At 42.5% G+C, this 17,260-nt stretch overlaps 2 protein-coding genes across 3 annotated transcripts in view; both read right to left on the bottom strand.

Annotated features, from left to right (window-relative positions):
- Positions 1 to 1,314: 1,314 nt before the first annotated feature.
- Positions 1,315 to 6,271, bottom strand: rpia (ribose 5-phosphate isomerase A (ribose 5-phosphate epimerase)). The gene is made up of 9 exons (XM_029461359.1): positions 6,018 to 6,271; positions 5,308 to 5,368; positions 5,109 to 5,164; positions 4,786 to 4,845; positions 4,596 to 4,660; positions 4,441 to 4,509; positions 4,189 to 4,330; positions 3,463 to 3,562; positions 1,315 to 3,273 (listed from the first exon to the last, which is right to left on the bottom strand). The coding sequence occupies exons 1-9, from the start codon at positions 6,177 to 6,179 to the stop codon at positions 3,176 to 3,178; spliced, it is 813 nt and encodes a 270-aa protein (XP_029317219.1). The 5' UTR covers positions 6,180 to 6,271; the 3' UTR covers positions 1,315 to 3,175.
- A 1,493-nt stretch (positions 6,272 to 7,764) lies between these two features.
- slc4a11 (solute carrier family 4 member 11) overlaps positions 7,765 to 17,260 on the bottom strand; it is an 85,296-nt gene continuing 75,800 nt past the window's right edge. For both annotated transcript variants that reach the window (XM_029460484.1, XM_029460483.1), the window contains 5 exons: positions 15,494 to 15,659; positions 14,184 to 14,357; positions 12,879 to 13,074; positions 11,635 to 11,804; positions 7,765 to 10,421 (listed from right to left, as the gene is read on the bottom strand). In XM_029460484.1, coding sequence (XP_029316344.1) covers positions 10,355 to 10,421; positions 11,635 to 11,804; positions 12,879 to 13,074; positions 14,184 to 14,357; positions 15,494 to 15,659 — 773 coding nt within the window. In that variant the 3' untranslated portion in view covers positions 7,765 to 10,354. The remainder of the gene's footprint in view (positions 10,422 to 11,634; positions 11,805 to 12,878; positions 13,075 to 14,183; positions 14,358 to 15,493; positions 15,660 to 17,260) is intronic.

The raw sequence follows: 17,260 nt of genomic DNA, 5'->3' as shown, positions 1-17,260 counted from the left end.
GTCAATCATCCATACTCGCATACTAAGCAGAACTCGATTGCATCGGAGGCCTGTCACTCAAAAAGGCGGGTTCAGAATGTTCCAGCCCCCCAAACAGTGAACCTCATTGGCTAATCGTGTGCTTGTCAAAACGACGCAGGCGCACTAGCGGTTGGCACACAACAGGAGCAAAAGGTGACGCAAAAATATCCCCGGTGGCGAATCCTGTGGCGGATATATGATTGGTGGGTTACGTCGTCGCCCGTCCAATAAGAGAGCCAATGCCGATAAGCAACAACGCTATTGGTCGAGATTACACTGTTGACTGAATGTAAGCACTACATTCGATAGTTCAGCTGTCATTCACAAGTAGTTGTCAAGACAGCCGACATGAGAGTATTATAGAAAGCATCAACGTGGCTTCACTGTAGATGTACATTTCCTGTTCCTGATCACGAGTTGTGTTGTCCTGATTTTGGACAAACAAAGAGGGAGAGCTATGACATAATGCAGGACACTCTGCACGCGTCCATGGAGATGTTTTCATTAATATACATGACATCTACTTTAAAAGTATCACATAAAGCAGAGTTGCTCAGTACGTATAGGATATAATTTGTAATGTTATTTTTTAGGTGATAAGGTCAAATTGTGAACCCAGTTTGCTGTGCAGGGAGTGAACACCTTGCAGCAGAATCAAGCTGCTTGCATTTCCAGCGCCCCCACGTGACGTTAAGGGAGACCTGCACCCTCCAGGTTTGGTCCTGACGTCTTCGGTTGGATATTTTTCCTCGTCTTTGACAGAAATAAAATCTCACTTACCTTTTACTGATGTCTCAAAGTGTTGAAACTATAAATCTTTCCATTATCAATTAGCCTGGTGATCATTGTGCTAATAGATTGGTATATAAATTATAGTTGACACTGTTTGGTTTAGTCTAACAGTCCAACACGGTAATATATTCAGTTTACTATCATAGAAGCATCTGCAAAGATAAAACCTTCAAATTAACCTAAACAATTATGAATTAACATTTTTACCAATTAACTTTACAACTAATTGAATCATTAACACATTGTTTTTGCTCTAGTATAAGTGTTCAAAGGTCAAGTTTATGTGCATGGGTATTAAAAATACAATGAAATGCTTGTGCTCAGTGGCTCTCTGCCTTACGGGTACATATCCGGAAACATAAAGAAAACATTACACACAAAGCCAGTCGATATAGTATGGCACCGTCCAGGCTGCAGGAATAAAGTTTCCTCCACATCAAGTTAACGTGACAATAATGACATTTTCAGGGAATCCTCAGAAACAAAAACGAGGAGGCGTGATGTTATTACGGTTCTGTATTGATTGACAAAGAAAATAGTACCTTCACAGCAAAACCAGTACCACAGTGAATTAGTAAAAGGAACAAGAGAAATGCTGGTGTGGATGTAACACGGTGTACTTTGTATTGGGCAACATGTTTTTTTGTCTACACGCCGCTGATGCATCCATAAATTCTTTAGAGCTGTACGTACAACATAAAGTGTAATAAAGTGTAAGGCATTGTGAGACAAAGATTTCACAAAGAAAGATATCATTCATAAGGAAAACATGACACTTTCACAATTTTTGATCCAAATGATAGTAAAGTAACCAACATCCTTGGAAAGACAACTTCTATGTGAATCTGAGACAAGAGACAACGAGCTTGTGAATACTTGAGTGTTTTAGACGATGAGAGCATCGTGTGGAGATGCATCCTCTCACTCAGATCTTATGCAACACATTCAAAGCTGCAGAACAAGGTTTCTGTAAGACAGGAATAAAGATTCAATAGATTGGACCTTCTGAAACATAAAACATCTTCAAGGTTTCTTTGTTGGCTTTTACCTGCTGCAGTTCTGATACATGTATACATTCAAATCCAGTTTTAAAGAAGCCGTGATTGTGGGTTGAGCCAACACCACGAGCAGCTACATCAATGAATTTAGCTCCGTCTGAATAAAACATGCTGATCTATTGCTTTGGCGTGCCAAGGCACAAAGTGTACATGTGTTGCTGTTCACATTTGAGCTACATCATCGGCGTTAACTGCGACCATTTTAAAGCAATGCTGCCCGTCACCATCACCATCACCTCAAAGTGATCTACACGTCTCTCTACAGCTGATTAAAGATGGCACAAGACTTCCTGTGACCACACGGCTCGTGTTAGGAATGAGAAATTACAACGCAAGTAACTTACAGGCACAAAACAGGCAACACAGTGGAGGGGGGGGGGGGACGTGCATGAGAGAGAGAGAGAGAGCCTTTGAGGAATGTCACGTAACAGAAGGAGTTTCCAGGTAAAGATCCTGAAATGTACACATTATATTACAGCTGTGCAGAACACTCAAACAGGTACTTAGTGAAGACAATGGAAATATGTTGGCACAAACAGAACCACATGCTGCTGTAGGAGAGAACCAGGAAGTGCTCTTACAAGGACGACGAGTTGACCTTTGGTTTGGTGGCTCTTCACCGTGTTGGTGCAGAAGTTCCCTGTTCTACTATGTGAGGACCAGTTGTCGTCAGACCGTGCGATGACATGTCTGTAGAGAAGGAAGTATCTACATTATGTGTATTACACCTCTGTGCTCTGTGGTACGATAACCAAGTAATGGAAGCTTCATCGCTGCGCCGCAGGGTTTCCCTAAATTGTTAAAGATCTCATTAAATTAGCATATTAATTAATTCTTGAAAATGTATAACATCTTGATGTAGAGTTCACATTACTCCTCTTTCTGGGATCGGATTAAACGTAAAGACTTGAAGGCAGATCAGCTTCCTGACTGCTCACAATGTCGTCTGTTATTTGCAGCCTCGCAGACGTTTGATGCACGAGGATCAGCTTTAAAATCTAATAATAATCTCAAGGCACACTTTAGTTTCATTCTGCAGCGATGCTGGTTGAGAACCAGAGCTCTGCAGACATCCAGTCAAACGAGCAGATTACAGGAAGAGCGACATTCAGTGAGACCAGGAGGCCAAAGATTCACTCAGCAGGCACTTTAACACCACATGTCCTCAAGTCTGCTTTAAAACATGTGTGAAAACTAAACTAAAGTTCAGACAGTCTGAGACCGGCTGTAAATCATCAACATGGCACTTGTGGGTAAAGTGAGGTCATCGAGAGGAGGGGGCGGCAGAGCACAGGATCCAACCCTCAGTTGACCGGTGGATCTCGAACCTGCACGCTTCCATCCTCCATCCCGAAGTAAGCTCGTTCAGCCATGCCGACGAAAAGCCCCGTCTCCACCACCCCTGCAGAGAGAGAGAGAGAGAGCGAGAGCGAGAGCGAGAGCGAGAGCGAGAGCGAGAGCGAGAGAGAGAGAGAGAGAGAGAGAGAGCACACACGTATAAACTTCAGTGAAGTCAAAGCACAACAACAGTCTTCCTCTGGGTTGCTTGTGTGGGTGTGTGTGTGTGCAGCAGGCTCTGCACCTGCCTCACCTGGAATCATCTTGAGTGCCGTGTTGACGTCCTTCCAGTTCTCAGCGTGCTCAAACTTCCAGTCGAGGATGAAGTTGCTGTTGTCAGTGACCACAGGACCCTGAGAGGCAGAGACACGACTCACAGCTCAGTCGCACGTTGTTGTTTTAAAGTGTAATTTAACACCCTGTGAGCAAAGTGCATCAGACAGAAGTGTGTCTACAACACGATGCTGTCCGTTCACTGAGACTACAGTGTACGACCGTTTTCACTTCCAGTGCACTCTGAAAACACAAAGTTACGACACATTCCTTTACCTCGATGGGGAAACGTCTGTCATCAGGTGATCTTGTGTAACTTGTGTTGATTAGATAACGTGTGTGTGTGTGTTCCTCCTGGGTTCCTCATTACAACACAAACTGCTTCCAGACTAAACAGTGAAAAGGAATCGCACATGAAGAAATGTGTCCATAGTGCTACTAACAAGGTCACACTCCACATGTCAGGGTTAAACTCACACAAAACAGTATTTGCATTTGTGTTGACATTACAGCCATTTCAGCAAATAGTCTGGTCCCGAGCAGACTGCAGTGAGCCGACAGGTTCAATCTATATCCTGATAAAAAGGAAAAGTATAATGTCACCGATGACCCGTCAATCTGTAGCTGGACTTTAGGACTGTGCAAAGAGAACCAGAGGGACTTCAGAAACACAAGAGACGTGCTGGATCCAGGATCCTCCACTTACTGCTTTACTGACAGCCATCCGCAAGATGGCCTCCCCTCCGAAGCTCTTGGCGATCGTCCTGGAGACGGGGACGTACGCCATGGGGATCACCTCAATAGGAACTCCCTTCTTCCACTGCTGGCCCAGGGCCTTGGAGTCCTTCCTGGGGGAGGAGTATGTTCTATAACTCTCTGAATGATGTGTGAACAGAGCCCTATAGGATATATACCCCTTGTAACGCTTCCCTTATTGATTTACACAACAAATACAAACCTGAAGTCGGCAATGACAACAAAATGTTTAGCACAGCCGGCTACGATCTTCTCCTGGGTGAGGCAGCCGCTGGAGGCACAGAGGACGAGTGTGAGACACAGATCAGGAGACGCTGGCTGAGTTGTGCTGCGTGTTAAACCTCCACCTGTACTCACCCTCCACCTTTTATCAGCGTGAGCTCTGCGTCCACTTCGTCCGCTCCGTCAATCGCCACATCCAGCTGCGTGGGAGGAAAGTAAACGGCCGACAACTAAGCAAAAAATAACCATCGTCTCCATTTACAAGCTGCAACATTCAGCGCCGGCTCTTTCTCATTTCCACGGCTTCGTAACGAGCTCATCGTACCTCAGGGTGCCTGTCCAGATCAGAGAGCGTGAGGCCGTGCTGCAGAATCAGCTGACGAGCCTGTGGGACACAACATGTGAGATACTAAGACAAAAAGGAATCTGTGAAAAGTGTTATTATTAATGTTGGAAATGCAGAAACTAATCCTCTCTTGGGAATCAATGTGTCGTGTGTATGCTTAGACAAAAGGAGAAGAGTGTGTGGTAATGAAGCCACAGTGTTACACAAGTGTTGCTACACACTCTGCAAACAGCATTAAACCACCAGGATGCAAATAATCAGATGTCAAGTTGTTCTACAAGACGAAATCCTCTCAAACCAACCTGGAAGGAGGTGGGCACACACACGATGTTGAGCTTCTCCTGACGCACTCTCTCAGCTGGAATACACAACACACACACAGGGGTAAAGGTTAAATACACACACACCTACAGACTAAACTCACAGAAGTAGAGCGCTGCAGTCTCACTAAGGAAAGGTTGTTGTTCCAAAGACTAAATATAATATAATAGTTTCACTCACCTAATCTGTCCACAGCATAGACGATGGTTGACCCACTGCCCACTCCAACCACCTGGTTGTTCTGTGACACACAAAATAACTCATTCACTGGAGGTGCGTTCAAATGCAGCAGGAAGAGTGGTGTTGTGTTAAAGTGCATTTATGTGTTGTTGTTTTTCACTGAATCAAACACCATGAGCTCATGCACATACAAGTTAAACACAAGACTAAACAACACAATAAAGCCTTACAATATAAGGATTTCATTTAGTGTTCTTGCATTAGTATACTTGTATCCACTTCCAGTAGCGGACACTTCATGGCCCCCACATCACATTACCATTAAACAGTGTGTAAGTATCCATTACACTATGCATAATGAATACACAGCAGCTTTAAATCATGCATCACATGTTAGCTGCTCCGAGCCGAACACATGCTGTAACACACTGTTGGTATATTTAGTCCTTCATGCCGAACTCAGTTAGCCTCACTATCCCGGGACAAGCACGCATAACGGTGATCAATCCCTCGCGACGTCTGCACGTTAGATAACAGCAATAAGTTAGCTGCATTACTCTGTGTGTGTGTGTGTGTGTGTGTGTGTGTGTGTGTGTGTGTGTGTGTGTGTGTTAGCTTGGCTAGCATGCAGCATCTGAGGATGTAGCTACACATGCCTGGTGTAAACAACAAGCTAGCAGGCTGTGGACGCACGCGGACATGTTGCTCACCTGGACGTGGTTATCCACAGCGGCGTACGCGGCCAGTTTCTTCGCCTCCTCTGCCATGATGTGCGCGGACTGACTGCACACACACACGTGCTTCCTCCAGGATGCTGCACTCACAAACCCAGCTGCGACTTTACTGAAGGAGACCCACCCCTGTAGTCTCATGACCCAGCCCACAAGACACAGACAGGCAGACAGACAGGCAGGCAGGCAGGCAGACAGACAGGTTTCCCCTCCGCACCAGGAAGTGTTCTGTCTCTGCTGTCCAGTGCGCAGGTGCAGCACAGCAAAGTCTTAGCAAATGCATCTTATTTTTATTTATAACATGTTTTATATGCATGTGTATGATTTATATTTAATTTGGTTGTACCTTCTGCAATAAAAATGTAATAATTATATTATACATGCCTATATATATATACAGTCTATGGGGCTTTCAAATTATATTTATATAGCAAAATATCACAAGTTCTGTCCTTTAACATTTGCACTTTACTGTATCTGCCCCTTACTCAAAACATAAATACACATTAGAAATGGTCAATTAGTTACTTATGTTTACAGTAACATGAGAGAATAAGAATAAAGAGCCATCCACAGATAACCTGACATATATAATTATTCTTTCTTTCTTTCTTTCTTTCTTTCTTTCTTTATATATATATATATAGATATATATATATATATATATATATATATATATATATATATATATATATATATATATATATATATATATATATATATATATATATATATATATATATATATATATATATATATATATAAATATATATATATATATATATATAAATAAATCATTCTGTTGAGAAATCCAGTTTGACTCCTGAAACACATCTGCTTTAGCATGATGTGCATACTGATGCTTAAAGTCAAATATAAAGTCCTTTACTTTAGTAAATGTTATGTTAACACTCTGCTTTATGCTTTGTACATACTAATGTCTGTAACTCAACTAAATGTAAGCTGAAATACTCCTGATTAAACTGTCTGTTGGTTGAATTATGCAAGATGTAACATAAACATGGCTTTATATTGCTCGTGTTCCACAGAGCGGTCGGGCTGACCTTCTCCAGGTTGTCCTGAAGGGGGCGCCAGAGGAACAGCCATGGCGTGCAATTGAAAAGGTTCATCCCTTCGGGAGCATGACTGAGCTCAGCGATATTCATTCATTCATTCAGATTACGAGACTTCTTGTGTGCAGAGTTGACATGTTGTCCTGAGAGCGGTGCAAGATCATCGTGTCCAAAATAAAAAAGGCTTTTCTTTCTTCCCGTAGAGAGCCGGAAACTTCATCAAAGTAAATCTGCCAATTAGATATTTTTTGTGCACAACAAAGGCTGCAGTGGTGGTTTCGAGCTCTGGGAGAGACATCAGAGAGAAGTGGTGCAGCCACTGTGTTTTTAATGGGATGTGCAGAAAACTCCTTTTATTCATTAAATGTAGTTAAAACAGTTCAAAGTCTTTGTCTTAATAAAATACAATTAAAATGTGCAGAATGTTGATTTGAATCAAGAACTATGTGATCAAAGGCTACATGAGCAAGATTACAAATCTGACCTGGCATAAGAGCCAGATTTTAGTATTTGACACTTGGTACTGCGGCCACACTTTGAGGTTTGAGGCCCAGCGCACATCTCGTGTGTGAGAGTTACCACGGAGACACAGAGCTGGACAAGGAGACGTTTTGTCCTGATGGTGGCGCTAAATGAACACAAACACACACGTATTAACATCACTACTACTTTTTATTTGGCAAACAGCTTGAGATAGTCTCTCTTTTTCAATGTACAGTATATATATATACTATAGTAAACCAACACATTCTGTTTTATAACCATTTTTTTCTTCTAATCTTTACATATTACAGCTTTACAAATATAGCTGATCTTTTTGACAAAAATGACATATTCTGTTTGACACCTAAATTAGTATGCTATATAAAAACCCACACATCTTACATTCATGATTAGAAAAAGTAGGCTATATGAAATCAGGAAAAAGAAAGAAACACCACAGTACGCAATTTCAAACAGATCCAATTAGGAGCAGGGAGGGGGGGGGGGTCAAGGTTTCACAACCAGATCGCTCTGAACCCAACGTTAAATCCTCTGAGAGAAGTTTGCTGCTATTCCAAAAATCATCAGCGCAGAGAAGATGTGGAGGAACAACAACAACACTGTCACGTAAGAAGAAGAACGCTTACATCTCTGTACTCGGTCCAAAGTTAGAACCTAATACCTTGCCGTGGATTATAATGATACTTGATAAAAACTCAACTTTGCATTGCAAACTGTACATATTACTTCACACCTCACAATCTCTCTCACCAGTGCTGTTTTAAATCTTAATCCAAGGATTATGCAAATGCTCCCGAGCTTTCCTTTCATGCCTCGCTATCTCGCCGTGAGACATCGGGCTTAAATTGGACATCTTTCTCACATCTGTAAAACAAAGTTGAACAGTATATGCATGAGGGAGCTGCCGTTTGGATATTGGGAAAGCAAGTAATAAAATCCAGCAATGTGAAGGCTTTACTTTTTTCTCCTGGACGTGTGCGATGGTTCAATGGGCACCGAGCAGGCGTTTGGTTTGTACCATGAGGACGGACGGAAAAGTGTGTGTGTTTAAAAACGCATCTGGCCTGTCTTCAGTGAAGGTTCTATACACAGTATTGCTGAATATTGAGCGTTGCATTGTGTTTATTGAGAAGTTACTGTTTACTTTGCTACTTTTCTTTTGTGTAGGATACATGTCCATTGGCATCACATCGTATCAAAACCCCCCAGGTGAGTCATGCTTTAAGCAAAGCAGTGCTTCGCTAATAGAAATCCTCTTTTTTTGTTTTTTTTACTGTAACAAGATAATCTTTCCAGACGTCTGGATTTTTACATGACAAAGTTTGCAAGCATTGATCATAATCATAACATCTAAATAGAAAACAAGACCAGATTATTCTAAAACTCATCTTTCAACACTTGTTCTCACAAAATCAAACAAAAGAAATGCATTTTGTTTGAATCCAAAAGCTCACAAAGTTTTTTTTTTTAAGTTTTTCTTTTAATCTTATTTTTTTGTTACCTTTACCCGACTTTCCTGTTTACTAGCAATGCACCAGAACTGTGTTGGACGCTGACGTGGAGCTGGAAGGACTTTGATATGTAAACACTGACGTAAGACGAGACACTCAAACACACAACTCAGTAACTGGAATGTGAAGGAGCGACGGGAGAATTACAAACTACTTTAGTTCTGTACTCAAAAGATAAACTATCATCATGATAAATAAATATTTTATATGAATTTAACCTAAAATACTTTTCGTATATTGCCATAATATATTCTAATATATTCATAATTTGATAAAGATTTCACTATATGTTTTGGTTTGTGCTGTCGTTCTAAATAATTACATATAATATATATATATACTTGTGGAATGTGTTTTTTTATTCTGAGTATTTAAATTCCACCTTAAAAATGAGGTTTTCGAAAGACGTGGACAGATTATTAATGCACACACGCTCACACACACACACACACACACACACACGCTCCTTTTTCCTCCTTAATGAACACTGATATTTGTTGGAATGACTTAGAAACTAAATATGCACGAGCACAAGTGTCCTTGTTATAAAAAGGGGGAGTCACAGCTAAAAGGTGCAGCACTGCACGATGACAGAATTACAAAAGGTACAGATTCACTTTGCGGGGGCTTAAATGCAGTCAGTTATTCACCCACGGACAAGTATTGAAGCGCTGATCAACACAGTGTAAAGAAGGTAGAACGACAGTGTGCAAACACAATGTGACCGCAAGTAGTTCATACTTACATTGTGCCGCTACACCTTTCTACGTACTCTGAAATGGCAGCATTGTTATTACCGACACAGTATTAGTGAGTACTTGAAGCACTTACCCACAGCGTGACACACAGATGAATACACTCCAGTAAGGATATTGTAAAATGTTACCATAAAATGTGAAGGTGTGAGAGGAGAACATGGAGGTCGATGGCACTGACGGGTCAGAGAGACTCAAACATTCCCCACAGCTCTCCTCTTCCTCTCGTCCCACATCTCCAGAGCTTCACCTGTAAGAATCTTCTTATCAGATACAAAAATCTAAACAGTCGGAATCTCTTCTTTTCTTTTGCTTCCAAACAGTTTTGCATTGAAAAATACTTTTTCTTTTTTTTTATCCTCATTTGTATTTATTTATTTATTTTTTCAAATTTCAGACGTCTTTTTTTTTTTTTTTTCGTTGTTGTTGTTGTTGTTGTTGTTGTGGATCCAGATCCATGTCTCCATCTGCAGCTACATGTGTTGGGCGTCCATTATGTCCAAGTATTTGGCCTCGATGATATGAGGAAGCACGTTGTTCCTAAACACAGAGCAGAATCTGTCAGAGGAGCAGCGAGAGGAAGCATCAGGAAACAAATCACCACGTCGGATGTTATCAGACGAGATGCATCGCTTCCCTCTCACAAGAGATCAGCCGTACAGTGTGTGTGTGTGTGTGTGTGTGTGTGTGTGTGTGTGTGTGTGTGTGTGTGTGTGTATGTGTGTGTGTGTGTGTGTATGTGTGTGTGTGTGTGTGTAACACCACCACAGATCTGGGGAATGCTGCATATTCTGTGCAGCAGCTACCACACGACACTTCACACTCAAAAAGTTAAAATCGTCCAAATGCATTTTCTTTGCAGTGCAGTAGATGTGCAGCTGCTGATGCACACGCTGCACACGACGTCTGCGTTAAAGCTGCTGCAGCCGCTCAGTGTGTCCGGATGAAATGACCGAGTGAATGTGAAACGCGTCGCTTGTAGGGACGGAGGACTACGACCCGACTCCTCAGCATTATGATTATCTGGACATAAGTTATGTCAGTGTCGTGTTTACAGCGTGTTGCAAGTGTGTTTCAAATGAGAAAATAATTTGCTTTAAGAAGCGCAGGTGTCTCAGACACATTAAGATCTTCACTGACACTTCCATTGCAATAAACAAACTATTCACAGCTAAAGACACGCCTTTAATCACACGTGCAGACGGCTGGATCTTTAAAATAGTAAGTAATGAACGGAGGACAACATTTAATCGTTTGGTTAACGCAACAAAAACAAATCACAAATGTGCTTCATAGACAAACTAAAGATAGGAAAATACTTGTGTATAAATAATGTTTACTCGCGTCTGGAGAGCAGAGCATCATTTCTAATTGAAGGTATTCCACCACTTTGATGCACCAAAGAAAGTAAATTATTCTAACAGCATATATGATGCTGTTAGATGTACGTTGTGTATGTTTCCAGCTGAAAGCACATATGAATTTAATCATGCACTACTTCAAAAGTAACGACTTATTAATGTGCAAACATTAAAACTAGTTATAGAATAATTCAATTAGCATTAACTAAAATATAAAGACACATTTAAATTGTCAGCTTTCCTCAGATATGTGTTGTGACTGTAGAAGCATCATGCAGACGCAGATCCAGGTCAGACGCAGCACTTGTTCTGCGACTGCTGCTGAATCCTGTCATCCTGCTTTACAGCACTTGAGAAAATCATTTTCTGGGACAAAATGGCCGAGGTCATACCTGATTGGAATGAGCATGATCATGAGCAGAGGGAAGATCATCTTCATGTACGGTATCGGGTACATGCCGAACGTGCAGAGGACCAGCAGCTGCATCATCTGCAGGAAGGTGAAGTAGTGGATCTTCCTCTGGGGCACTTTGCGGATGTAGTGTGTCGGAGGGTAGGACGTCTGCAGGAGGTGAGAGGATCAGGACAGATTAATATACTATCTGCCCTCAGGCTCTTATCCTCACTGTCCTCGGCTCTCCTGCTGTCTTAGAGGAATGGCGAACGGAAGTGGACGACCCACACCCACACACCCACACACACACACACACACACACGAGGGGTCTCCTGTGTGAGTGTGTGAGGTACAGGAGACAAGCGGCTGCTGCTATTTTAAACCTGGATAAGACTTTTATGTAAAAATACACTTTCTTTCTTGTTCAGTGTGAGTGGAGCTGCAACACGCAGCGACTCATCTCCTGCATCTGATCCGTGTCAGGCAGGAACCTTTGCAACAACAGGAGTTGATAAATAAATGAGCACATGTGTCTGTCAATGAAACTTTATCACAGTGTTGGTTAACACATGCAACATAAATTATTGTTACCTTTCTTTTTCACATGCTGTCGTTGCCGTTTTATTTGTTCGTATGTCAAAGTTGTCTGCACGTGTGTGTGTGTATGTGTGTGTGCATAACTGTATTATCTCTCAAGAGACAGTTCAGGGCTGTTTCATGAGAGGAAATAAAGCTTGACGCTCCTCGTTAAAGCAGAGAGCATTATTTATTATGGTGTAGTCGTGTTGTGTTACATGAAACTGCATCGTTCTGCACAGCTTCAAGTAACAACAACACAAATACATTGTGAAGTAATACCGCTCACTGCCATGTGGAGGCGCCAGTGTGTGGAGCGTACAGTCAGGGGCAGGATGACGGATGATGAAGTGCTGCTTCCAGGAGGAAGGTTAAACACGCAGGAGAAGAGATTCTTGTACATTTCATAGTATTTTGCAAATATATGATTTTTAGATTTGAATCTGAGGTCCAGCAATAAAGAGAAGACCAGTGTCATGAAGCAGCAACCCTAGAACACACCTGGTATTCTGAGTAGATTAAAACAAAACTGATATTTGCAAATGTTCTTTGACTCCGGTCCTGCAGCACCGGGCACCCAGTCAACCGTCTGATCTGCAGAGCCCTGCAGTGGACATATGGTCGCACGCACGCACATTTATTCCCCACACACACACACTTTCTCACCTGCTCCTTGAGGAGGAGAGCCATGCGGTCGCACATCTGGTTGCCGTCGATGGAGGTGAGAGCGATGTAGAGGAAGAGGCCATACAGGACGGGTTTGGGGATCCACTGCAGCGGGAGAGGCAGCAGCAGCACCGACACGCCAATGAAGATGTTGGCAGTCAGAGACGTCAGCCGGGTCTCTTTCACCTGGACGATACTGAGACACACACACACACACACACACACACCTTTGGATGGTTACTGGAGAGCACACAATTGTTTTGAACAATGCAACAGACAAACATCTTCTCCAGGATTTCATTATCAGTCGTCCGGCACATTTTCCATTTGAAAGATTCTCAATTTTCCAGATCAAATTTCTTGGAGTTTGAGGGAAATATATTGTTTTCATCTTGGACTGTGGTGAACGAATGTTACGCCCTGCTTTTAGTAAACACAGTATTTAACCTTTAATTAACTGACATTGTAACCGACTTCTGATGTTTGCTCCTTGTGTTCTTTAAATGAACGCTTTCGATGCCTAAATGTCGTCTCTTAATGTCCATCATGAATCATAGCATTACTAATACTTACATACTACATTATAATAATAATGTAATAATGTAATAATAATACATACTAATCATTAGTAAACAGTATCAACCATCATTTCCTTGTTTGTGAACAGCAAAATAACTTCATTTACGTTTAATAATGATGTTTCTTTTGATGATAAGATGTAGAATTAGGTTTTAGTGTAACAGAAACATCCAAGGCGAAGCGAGGTTCCAAACCTGAGGGGCGAGACCCACAAAGGGGTCTTCTCTTCTTCTTGAACCTCGTTCACAACTGGTGCACACTTTGTAAGCTTCTGCTCCTGTAAGGCGCCGTGTGTGTGAGCAAGCGTAGTTACACGTGGACATATTAAAAGGTTGGAAACTCTTTAAATAACCACTTTGAGATATGGAATATTAATTTCCAGACATATACATAATTTCAAAACCCTAAATTGCTAATTTTCCTACAATCAACATCTGTAATTAATCTCTTATAGAAGAGCGTCCCCTTCGCCCTCTTCATCACACTACTTAAGGAGCTAACTATAAGTGAGCAGATATGTGTGAGGCCGTCATGATGAACTTAATCCTCTCATCTCTTAAAAGCTGTTCAACTCTTCCACCCGGAGAGAAAATCCTTATTTACATAGTAATCATGCAATCAGGGAAGAGCAGGATACAGTAGCCTGCAACACAGAGTTACCCGTCACCACACGACCTTTAATTGAGCGTCTGATTAGCACCGGCGATAAGGAGGCGGGTCACTCACGTCTCATAGAGGTGCCCCCCCTCCACGCGCTGCTCCACGAAAGCCAGCTGGCGCACATGGAGGGTGGAGTGGGGGAAGGCGGCGTGCATCCAGGGCAACCCCAGCACCGACATCAGTATGTTAATGAGCCCAGAGAGCATCAGGTCCCAGTGATACGCCGTGCCTTTCAGCAACCTGCGGAGCAACGCAACTGTTACGACAACTCGCTGCACAAACCACACGGACGACACGGAGCGTGAGTTCATCTACAGACGACATGTGAAGAGAAAGCATGCAGGAGTATCTTTCAAGCGAGCGTGACACACAAATATAAAAGGGCATCGATCTCCTCAGGTCAGCGCTGGCCTTCAACACAACCTGAGAGAACTCGCTCAAATCTTTCACTTAGAAAACTCAACATGTATATAAGAAATCAATATCTTTATGCAAAACATAAATCACACGTCAATCAAAATCAATGACTTTACATAAAAGGATCTTTATGATGCCATTAAAGTGTCGACAGTAATTATTCAGCTAAACTGACGAGCAGCCAGGTGTTCTGCAGCACCCTGTGCATCGCTCTGCATCACAACTCCATGTTCCTTCAGCCAAAGAGTAGATATCACATGAAAACATTGCTTTCTGCAGAATTATAAAAACTGATATTTATAGAATTATGACATCTTAGCAGGCAGGAAACAAAGAAGTCCAAGTGGTTCGATAAACATGTTATTTCCAGGTGTCGAGCACATAAAAGGATGAACTAGATAAAAGCAGGAACAGAAATAGCCACAACTTCATCTTGTGTTCTATTGTTAGCGCCACACGAGACACGCTGTGTTTACAGGGCTCAGGTGTTACACACGCCACATATAGAACACGTACAGTACGATACGACAGCAGATTCAACTCTCATAGGAGCCGTTGTTTTGCCTTGAAACAGACTTTTACGTCCAATTAATTCCGATAAGGGTTGAACTTCCATCATTACACATTTCCCCCGTCGGGCCGGCGGGTGGCCTTCGGCTCGTGAAGTGCTCTTTCCGATGCAAATTCAGAAGAACGGGGTAAAAGCTCAATGTCGTGTTTCGTCTGCGAGGCTTCTTCAGAGCTCCCCGACTGAGACGACTTGACTCAGATGTCAAGTTTCTGCTTCAGTTAATCTTCCCTCCCTAACAGACCGGCACATATCCGGTTTCTGCAGATCCCAAAGGTCCTTTGTGGCTCTTTGAAGGTTCATATAAAAGAGTTTAAGCAAGTTATTGCATAACAGCGACTACCTCAGGATTCAATGCATGCGTCTGCACGTGAGGGAAGTTTGTCTCTACCTGTTCTCGGGCGCGTTGGTCAGCGAGACGACGATGTTCTGGTCGATGAAGATGAGGAGGGCGAGGAGGAAGCCGAGGCCCATGGCGCTGACGACGTTCAAGGCAGACAGCCGCTCGAACGGAGCCACGTTGAAGACGGGCCGGTCGTGAACTTTGAATACTGGAACTGTTCACAGAAGGAGATGGAAAGTGGTTTAAACACGAGGACTTTCTGATGTTTTATGGAGAGAATGATGGAATCGTTGTTAGAAAGCTGCAGCGCCGGGCGTGACCTGCCGGATTACATCTCTATAAAAGCTAAATGAGAAACATCCGTTTCTTTAGTGGACTTTAAACGGTGACAGGAACATCGTTTCTTCCCCAACTCATCAGATTCCATCTCCACGAGCGTAACTGTTGTGATGACTCACAGTTTCACACCAAAGATTGTTTTTCAAAACGCTGCAGATCTCGTTCAGGACCGTGTCGCCTCAAATGCTGCAGAATTAAGTGCAGTTGGTTAAATTTAGGGATAAATGACAATACAATAATGGGGCTATTATCTTCTGACTTATTGTCTCTGGAGGTAAAGAAACAGAAAATTGGCCGGGCACTTAAATTTAAATTCACTTGAGGGTTTGGCGCTTGTCTCTGTGTTTCTGCGTCGACCCCTGGAGAACAGCTGCTGCCTTGGCAACAATGAATGGAGACTGAAAATGATGCTAAACAATAGAGGATATAAAAAACAGAACATCTCCCATGTGTTCTGGCCTGTGCCTTGATTAAAGGATATAAAAAGACGACAAAGGCCCCAAACAGGGGGAGGGGCCCCGCAGTTACAGCGTCTGTTTTGGAAGTAAGTTTGAGCCCTTCAGCAGGTTTGGACCACAGTCCAAAGCCCCTGATGTGTATGAAACACCCCGAGCAGCAGGGAAACACAGCCGCCCAGCAAACACTAACAGCTTTCCTCAAATCACTTTCCATATTTAATGCAACGCTGTGAAACAAACACGTGCTCTGCTTCGATACAGTCATTTGCAATATAACCTAAAGACAGAGAATCAAAGGCCTGCGTCTCACAATAAACCAACGTTAGGTAAGTTCAAAGAAATGTTAATGCACATGCAGATGTTAGGAATCAACTATTCTTTCCCAAAGACATGTTTGCCCCAGTTAACAGCAACACAACTGCTGATCGCTTCATTATTCATTGAGACGCAGTGTGTGGCGTCCAGTTAGTGCGAGGAGGTGTTTACTGTAGTAGTGTGGAACTTGAGGTATATTTTACAACACATGAAACTCTCCTGGTTGAATGATGATTAGAAAAGATGAGCAAACATCTGGAGTACAGGTGCAACCTTTAGAAGATTAAACAAGTGAGGAGGGAAGGAAGAAATCTCTTGTCTAATGCTGGTGATGGTCTAACGTTACACGCTACCTCATGTGTGTGTGTGTGTGTGTGAGTGTGTTTTGAGACTTGACTACAGTGTGTGTCCCACAGGTAACGTTGTCGTTTCTTTTTCAAGTATTGAACGATACACTTCGCCCTGTGCATGAGTGAGAGGAAGCTAAAGATTACACTTTTAAGAAACCTGATTTGTGATTCTGATGAAACGTTCGGATGCATTCGGCGCTTTGAGCTCCTATTCGCTCCTCTGACTGGCTTCTTCGCCATAGCAACAGCGGCTGAGTGGTATTCAGACGGATCCTTTACACTAGAGATCAGTGAGGCTGATATGAACAAATAAATCTACAGCATCGTAAAATTATTCAGAACCATTCCTGCAT

This window comes from Cottoperca gobio, chromosome 22, assembly GCF_900634415.1.
Source record: "Cottoperca gobio chromosome 22, fCotGob3.1, whole genome shotgun sequence".
Lineage (NCBI taxonomy): Eukaryota > Metazoa > Chordata > Actinopteri > Perciformes > Bovichtidae > Cottoperca > Cottoperca gobio.
This window is presented reverse-complemented; position numbering and strand designations above follow the sequence as displayed.